Source organism: Camelina sativa, chromosome 5 (genome assembly GCF_000633955.1).
Source record: "Camelina sativa cultivar DH55 chromosome 5, Cs, whole genome shotgun sequence".
In the NCBI taxonomy this organism is placed as follows: Eukaryota; Viridiplantae; Streptophyta; class Magnoliopsida; order Brassicales; family Brassicaceae; genus Camelina; species Camelina sativa.
Genome location: NC_025689.1, coordinates 15342680 through 15351015, shown reverse-complemented (window position 1 = coordinate 15351015; position 8336 = coordinate 15342680). Strand labels below are relative to the sequence as shown.

At 31.6% G+C, this 8336-nt stretch overlaps 3 protein-coding genes across 3 annotated transcripts in view; 1 reads left to right on the top strand and 2 right to left on the bottom strand.

The window, feature by feature from the left end:
• LOC109132859 (pentatricopeptide repeat-containing protein At2g27610-like) lies at window positions 11–845 on the bottom strand. Its single transcript, XM_019245294.1, has 2 exons — window positions 102–845; window positions 11–37 (listed from the first exon to the last, which is right to left on the bottom strand). Exons 1-2 carry the CDS (start codon window positions 843–845, stop codon window positions 11–13), a joined length of 771 nt encoding a protein of 256 aa, XP_019100839.1.
• Window positions 950–2539, bottom strand: LOC104786971 (pentatricopeptide repeat-containing protein At2g27610). The gene has a single exon (XM_019245293.1). It carries the CDS (start codon window positions 2456–2458, stop codon window positions 950–952), a length of 1509 nt encoding a protein of 502 aa, XP_019100838.1. The 5' UTR covers window positions 2459–2539.
• The window catches only part of LOC104786968 (disease resistance protein TAO1-like), a 7640-nt gene continuing 4596 nt past the window's right edge, over window positions 5293–8336 (top strand). The window contains exon 1 of the mRNA XM_010512451.1: window positions 5293–5959. Coding sequence (XP_010510753.1) covers window positions 5493–5959 — 467 coding nt within the window. The 5' untranslated portion in view covers window positions 5293–5492. The remainder of the gene's footprint in view (window positions 5960–8336) is intronic.

The window sequence follows — 8336 nt, the reverse complement described above, 5'->3', positions numbered from 1 at the left end:
TCTCTCACCATTATATCGTAATACTTTTCGCCTTCTTCTACTAACCCCGCATGTGTACAAGCGGTAAATACTCCGACGAATGTCACGCTATCCATTTTCACCTTTCTCTTCTTCATTTCCTTGAAAACTTCGAGAGCCTTCATAGCTTGCCCGTGTTGTGCATACCCAGAGATCATCGAATTCCATGATACTAGATCTCTCTCTCTCTGCCTCTTAAAAACTTCTTCCGCACTCTCAATGTTGCCTTTCTTTGCATACATGGTTAAAAGAGCACTACTAACACACAGAGAGCTATCGAGTCTTGATTTTATAGCAAACCCGTGGAACTGCTTTCCCTGTCCCATAGACGCGGTAGTAGCCGCACACACGTTAAGGATGCTAGAGAATGTAAACTCATTCGGTTTCACCCCTCCCTTTGTGAGCTTACTAAACATCTTAATAGCTGCCTCCGTCTCTCCGGTCTGAGCATATCCTGCAAGCATCGCTGACCAAGCCACAATGTCTTTATCATCAATACCACTAAAAACTTTTGCAGCCTCATCTACTTTACCTAACTTCACATAAGCATCTAAAAGAGCGGTTCCAACGGTTGAAGACCTCTCGTAGTTAGTCTTTACAACTTGTGCGTGGACCTCTGATGGAGAAATTACAGGAAGAGCTGTGAGAATGACAGAATAAGTGAATTCGTTCGGCCTAACACCTTTCCTCTTCATTTCCGAAAATAAATCCACTGCTTCCTCTTTCCCATCATTCTGCAAGAAACCACTAATCATCGCTGTCCATGAAACAACATTCCCGAGGGATCCTGTCTCTTTGAACAGCCTAAGAGCATCAACCATCGCCATACATTTACTATAAGCCACCATTAGAGCCGTCCTTATATTTTGATCAAACACAAACCCGTATTTTACAACACTGCAATGGAGCTGCTCTGTGAATTTCAGTTCTTTTAAGTTAGCACACAGCTTAACNCACACACGTTAAGGATGCTAGAGAATGTAAACTCATTCGGTTTCACCCCTCCCTTTGTGAGCTTACTAAACATCTTAATAGCTGCCTCCGTCTCTCCGGTCTGAGCATATCCTGCAAGCATCGCTGACCAAGCCACAATGTCTTTATCATCAATACCACTAAAAACTTTTGCAGCCTCATCTACTTTACCTAACTTCACATAAGCATCTAAAAGAGCGGTTCCAACGGTTGAAGACCTCTCGTAGTTAGTCTTTACAACTTGTGCGTGGACCTCTGATGGAGAAATTACAGGAAGAGCTGTGAGAATGACAGAATAAGTGAATTCGTTCGGCCTAACACCTTTCCTCTTCATTTCCGAAAATAAATCCACTGCTTCCTCTTTCCCATCATTCTGCAAAAAACCACTAATCATCGCTGTCCATGTCACAACATTCCCGAGGGATCCTGTCTCTTTGAACAACCTAAGAGCATCAACCATCGCCATACATTTACTATAAGCCACCATTAGAGCCGTCCTTACATTTTGATCAAACACAAACCCGTATTTCACAACACTGCAATGGAGCTGCTCTGTGAATCTCAGTTCTTTGAGGTTAGCACACAGCTTAATAATGGAAGCAAAGCTAGATTCAGATAACCGCACATGATTAAGCCTCATAGAGTAAAACATTCCCAACGCTTCTAAATCAAGCCCATTTGATGCATATCCTGAAATCATACTATTCCAAGTAACCACACTCTTAACTTCTGTTTTATCAAACAAAACTCTAGCTTTTCTAACATTCCCACACTTGAGATACAGATTAATCAGAGAATTAGACACCGGAATCGTTTTATCTAAACCATTCTTTACAACAACTGTGTGTACCTGAGTTCCCCTCCCACCCACTCCTTCCTCAGCCAAAACTCCAAGAGCAGCTGCGTAAGTAAACGAGTTCGGCTGAGTTCCTTCGCCTTGCATTCTCATAAACAATGTCAAAACTTCCTCACTCATCGAGTTCCGAGCATACCCACTTATCAATGTAGTCCAAGTAACAACATTTCTCTCTTTCATTTCATAAAAAACATTCCTTCCATCTTTAAAGTTACTTCCTTTCATATATGTATCAACCAGCGATGTTCCCACGCTCACATCATCTAAAAACCCAAACTTTACACACTGACAATGCAACTGTCTACCAAAAAGCTCATCACACAGAGTAGCAGAAACTTTTATAACAGAGGAAAAGGTTGAGCAGTCCATCTCCATTCCCAAACGATGAATATTCAAAAAGAGTTTAGTTGCTTCCTGAGTTCGCCCGTCGCGAGAAAACCCAAAAAGCAAACTCGTATAACTCTCCCGATCTCGGTCAGGACTTTTGTCGAACACATTGCGTGCACTATGTAAACGAGAGGATGATGAAGAAGCGCTAAAGCAATAAATACGATGATTGGGTTTGAATATTTCCAGAGATTGAGGTCTCCGTATTGTCGTTGCGAATTGCATTTGCTTTTCAAGATAACGAACAAAATTTTTTGTGTTTTCGAATTATTCATTTGCGGTTCAACAAACAACTCTTTGTTGAGTATCAAATAAAATTATGAAAATGATATTTTGTTGGTTAGACATTGTTAATAGTGTTTAATTCATGGTCTGTTTCGGTTTGATTTTCAGGATTTTTTTTTTTTTTTGGTTTATAATAAACTAGATGAGGACCTGATTTAAAGTTTTATAAATTAAATTAAATTTAACAAAAATATATTAAAATTTGTTGTAAGTTATTTATAAATTTTATTTTTGTTATAATACACGGATTTATATCCATTTACAAATATTTTATGTATGTGTACTATTAAAAGTGTACTTTTAAAAACCTAAATATATTCTATGTTACTAATATATTCTTTATCACCACCTATATATGAAAACATTAAGCCAACTATTTTACTTTCAGTTCTACATAGTTTTTTAATTACAAAAATTGTTGGCTCCAAAAATATTTTGAATAAAAAATATATTACATAATATACTAATCAGTTATGTATTATCACAATAATTTATGACCACTATAGAGAAAACCTCAGCTCCGCCTTATAGAGAGAACCTTGCGTCTAACCTCCTCCACCATAGAGAAAACCTTGGCTCCACCTTCCTCCTTTGGAGAGATAACATAGCGTCCAACCTCCTCCACCTTCTTCCCTAGGGAAGATAACCTTGTTTGCAACCTTCTCCACTATAAAAAGAACCTTGGCTCTGCCCTCCTCCTCTGTAGAGAGAAAATGTTCACGTTTTTTTGCTATCTCAAAATGGCTTGCTCCGACAACTAATGAAAAAAAAAAAAATTTAACGTCACAAAATCTTTTGATAGTAACTAATGTTAAATTTCCCAATATATTTGTGGAAGTGTCTTTGACACACCATGATGTAGCTCTGTCTCTGTAACGCCTCAACCGCCACCTTGCTTAGTGAGCCCGTGTCCACTCTCAGTCCATAGGCCCACCTTCCTAAGTGGGCCCTATATCTTTCTCGGCCCATGGACCCACCCATATTTGATGGCCGGTTTGTTACGTCTAAGAGGCTTTAAAAACTTGTTTACCGACCCTACAAATCTACAAATGACCTTTTCCTGTGTTTTGTCCTCACTCGCACAGTTCCGATAATCACTTCCAGGAAGGTCACCAATCATAAAATTCTCTCAGGATCCTTGACCAAAAAAATAAGTGCATTTTGGTGAAATATGTGGCCAAATCAATTCTTTTATACCTTTTCCGCAAATCAGGATGTCACAGTCTTTGAGCTCATATGAATCTATCAACAACGATTTATGTTTTTTCCAATCTATCTATCTATGTTTGTTATAAGTTTGTGTTTGATTAGCCTATTTTATCCATCCATTAGGTTGAGGAGCTTCTACTCGTTATCTCCCTTTGGGATTGAATGAATAATGGTAACAATTATGTTTGCAAAAAAAAAGGTTTATGACCAACCAATCAAGGTTGAGAAATCAAAACAAAATAAATCTATGAATCTTACAACAAATATATGAATCTTAAATAATTCAAAGATGAAAATATAAACTAAATAAAAAAATCTAAAAATACTACAATAAATTTTAAAATATAGTATTAGGAAAAGAAGATGCATTTATTAATATTTTTCTTGGGTTAACATATTAATCTTACCGATTCACAACTGAAAAAAGAGAAAGTAGGAGCAAATTTTTGTTTAAAAGAATAAGAAAAAATTACTTTCACATTCAAAACAATTTCTAATTAAATAAAGTTGAAAGCAGTGTTTTTGAGTAAATTATTTAATTATGAGACGATATATGTTTATATAAAAGTGAGTATTTACAAAATTTTAGAATTAATAATTAACTGTATATTATCCTTAATCTTTTTTTGTATAATTAATAATTTAAAATTAAAATAAATAAATAATATTGTAATTTCGAATTTTATGAAATATATATATATATATATATATATATAATCTCCTTATTATTATTTAAAAACTTTTGTATTTTTTTATATAAAATCTGTAATTTTTGATAATTATCTTTTTACATTATTAATATTTTTTAAAACAAAATAATTTATTTTTATTGTAATCATAGTTCTTCTATTAAATATTAACTTTTACACATGTCAATATCTGAAATTGATAATTTAACGCATGTCAAAATCTTGTTAATGGCTAACTTTCAAAACCCAACTTTATATAATAAGATTAATTAACAGTATTCAAAGTAAAGAAAAATAAAAAAAATCTAGTATATGTAAATGTAATATGTGGTAAAGTATGAATTTTGTTTTCGTTCATTAATTTAAATTTTCATTATAAATAAATATCTTCCAATTTCAAATTGAATGTTGTATTATTTTTAGATTAGCCTTTTCTTTTGAAGTTTAGAATCCTTAAAAAAATATATGTTAGATTAGGGGTTATTACCACCAATGAGGATAGTCTTAGTACTTAGTACCACCAAGTGAAAACAGGAAAATATGAAAATTTGATTAGGTTTCCTTTAGTTGTGTTTCTTCCATTTCTCTGATACCGGTTTTGTGTTTTCATATTAGTTTTGGTTTGTATGATATTTTGGTTTTGTGTATTCTGATTAGTATTGGTTTGTTAAAATATTTCGGTTTTCAATAATGTTATTTAGTGTTACAAAAACAAAACAAAATAATAGAGGTGAATTCCTCATTGCTTAACCATTTTTATGTTGGACTTCCATTAAATACCTTATTGACCAAGTCTAGATTAGCGTAAAGCGATTTATAAATGTTTGTATTATTATGAAACAAAATAAAATGTTTAAAACATCCTATAAAATAAAACCGAAAAAGTACTTAATTGATGGATCAACCACTCTCTAATTTAGTAATAGAGTTTTATTGTTGTTGTCTAAAAGACTTTTTCTTTGGTTGACTTCACCCCCACAACGTTGTTAGGCGTCTCACATTGACATTGCTATCTCCTTCTCTAATTTCATTATGCAGATTGGTTTCTAAAAAGACTTAAAGATCATATTCATGACATGGCTCTTGATCCTTCGTCTCGTAGTTGGGTACACGATGTCTTCCCGAGCTTCCACGGAGCAGATGTTCGCAAAGACTTTCTCAGTCACGTTATCAAGGAGTTCAAAGCAAAGGGAATCGACATATTCAATGATAATGATATTGAGAGAAGCAAATCGATCCGTCCAGAACTCGAAAAAGCTATTAGAGGATCAAGAATCCTGATCGTCTTGCTCTCGGAAAATTACGCTTCTTCGACATGGTGCCTTAATGAATTGGTGGAGATTATGAATTGTAGCAAAGAGTTGGGTCAAACGGTGATGACCATTTTCTATAAAGTGCATCCAACTGATGTAAAGAAGCAAACCGGAAATTTTGGACAAGTCTTCAGAAAAACTTGCAAGGGTAAAACAAAAGAGAACATTAGGAGATGGAGACATGCTTTAGCCGAAGTGGCAATAATTGCTGGTTACCATTCAAGCAACTGGTTAGCCTTTTTGATCTCCACTTTGACTTTTTTTGTTTTCCTTCTAGATAGTTAGATTATTGCAACCGGTTAAATGACTAATTATTTACTAATCTTATATAATATCAGAAGGTTTTTCTCAACTTTTGCTAAGGGGATGACACTTGGCTTCCTATATTTCTGACACCTCTATTTTTTTGTTTGGACTTAATTAACTATAGTTTAGACCTAATTAACTACATGCCCATAAAACAAAACAAAAAAACCATATGTATTTTATTTCTTCTTTAATCAGAAACATATGCAACCCCTAAGAGCAAACCCATCGGGTGATCCTTTAAAAGTGGGATCTCAAATTTATTTTAATAATATTTTAATACAATTGTATTATTTAATTTTATTAGTTATTTGTGTTTTTAAATCAAATCAATCAGAACATGACACCTAAGCTAGAGAGGGTTAGAAGAGTGTCTGGCTGGGTCTGCTCCGAGACCTCGTGTCTATCTTTTTGCTCAACTTTTTAATTTTTAATTATTATTTTTTATTAAGAGACACTCGTATTGAGATGTGCGTTGGCCTTGCTCTAAGAATCTAAAACCACCCTTATATCAGTCTGTGGTTGGTTTCATCTTGGAACTATATACTAACATTTAATTAAATTTATAGGTTTGAATTCTTGGGTTTAATTTCTGTGTTTGAATCTTATATAATTTTTACAGGCACAAACATAATCAAATTTAAGTAAGATGGTGGGTAGGTATTATTTAAGTAAATTAGTTTAAATTTTTTAAACATTGTTTATATAAAATTAAAATTTTGAGCTTACTTTCTAGAAAATTATGTAAGATTATGAGATAGTTTTGATCTAATTCTATAATTATTTTGTTCGATTCGCACTTATTATTTCAAACGTTATGTTATTTTTGAATTACATAAAATTAAGAAGTTTTTCATAATAGGAATTTCAGAATTAATTATGAACATAATCAGTTATGTTTTGATTTGAAATAATACCATCATTTTATGCATTGCCTTATACCTACTATTTTCCTCAATTTTCATTTTTGTTTATATTACTTCTCATTTTTAACTTATTATTTTGAAACACTTGCGAATTTATGGTCATTAATATTGGATTTCAATCCCTTCTCCTTCTTAAAGGCTCAAACATTTTATAAAGTTTAGTTTTCTAAAAACAACCTATTACCATACAAACACATCCTCTTTCAGACTATTGTGAAAACAAAAACATTTACTTTCTATTATATCCTCGATTCAATCTCCAGCGAACAACAAAACACCAGTAACAATAGTATCGTTCTTCGGATCATCCGTTTTTGGAAAGTTCTTAACTTTAGAAGACATATTGTCTTACTAAGTCTTGAATATTTTTTCCAAAAATGTAAATTATTTTTTCTATTGTTCATTTTTTGCTGATTTATGCAATTATTTAAAAATATTTATAAAATAAATAAATAATGTCATGTGTATTTGATTTTAAAGAATTTTAATATATAATGATGTTGGACGCCAGATTCTTAGAGTAAGAGTTGATAGAAATCTTACTATATTATATCATCTAATAATAAAATAAAGTTTTCTTTTGGAAAGCTTCAAAAGATTGTCATTTGATGTTCTCTTCTTTCACAAGTATCATTTTGTTTCTTTTAATTTTTAGTGTAACAAATTTATTAAATTGAATTTACATAATAAAATTTTCGCTTAACAAATAATTTGATGATTAAATTGTTTAAGGATATAAGATTATAATATATATATTTGGGTTGTATAGGATAATGTCGAGTAATAATTGGCTATTTTATTTCCAGGCATTAATATAAATAATTCACATGATCTTGATATTACATTATTTATTTTATTTTCAATCCATTCAAACTAAACTAAAGTATATTTTAATATATAATATCTAAATAACTAAATGAGAATTGAATATATTTTTTTGATAAAGAGATAACTGTACATATTTCTGTATAAAGAGAGAAGTGAATATATATTTAATTTTATGATTTGATTAGCTAAGATGCCCGTTCAAAGATCTATATTTATAATATATAATTTTTGAATATATATTTTAAAAAGTAGACAATTTTAGTTATTAATTCAAAATAATGCATTTTTATACACCTGAGACATTTTTTGTTAACTTTTCGATTATGTCTCATCAATCTCATATGTTGTACTAATTAACTCTCATTTTCGTAACTTTCATAATATTCATATTAATACAATGAATGATTAATAATAGTATTTATAGAAATATTACATATATAAGAAAATATATTAATATGTAATGATTTCATATCTATAACTCTCATAATGTTTATGTGACTCCTATAATAATGAAATACTCCCTCTGTTTTAATATAGTTGTCATTTT

Excerpts from the sequence above, each read along its gene's own strand:
- LOC109132859 (XM_019245294.1), bottom strand. The coding sequence starts at position 845 with ATGGCGATGGTTGATGCTCTTAGGCTGTTCAAAGAGACAGGATCCCTC. Across the intron at positions 38-101 it reads AGGAAATGAAGAAGAGAAAG|AAGAAGGCGAAAAGTATTAC; the intron begins GTGAAAATGGAT and ends CGGGGTTAGTAG.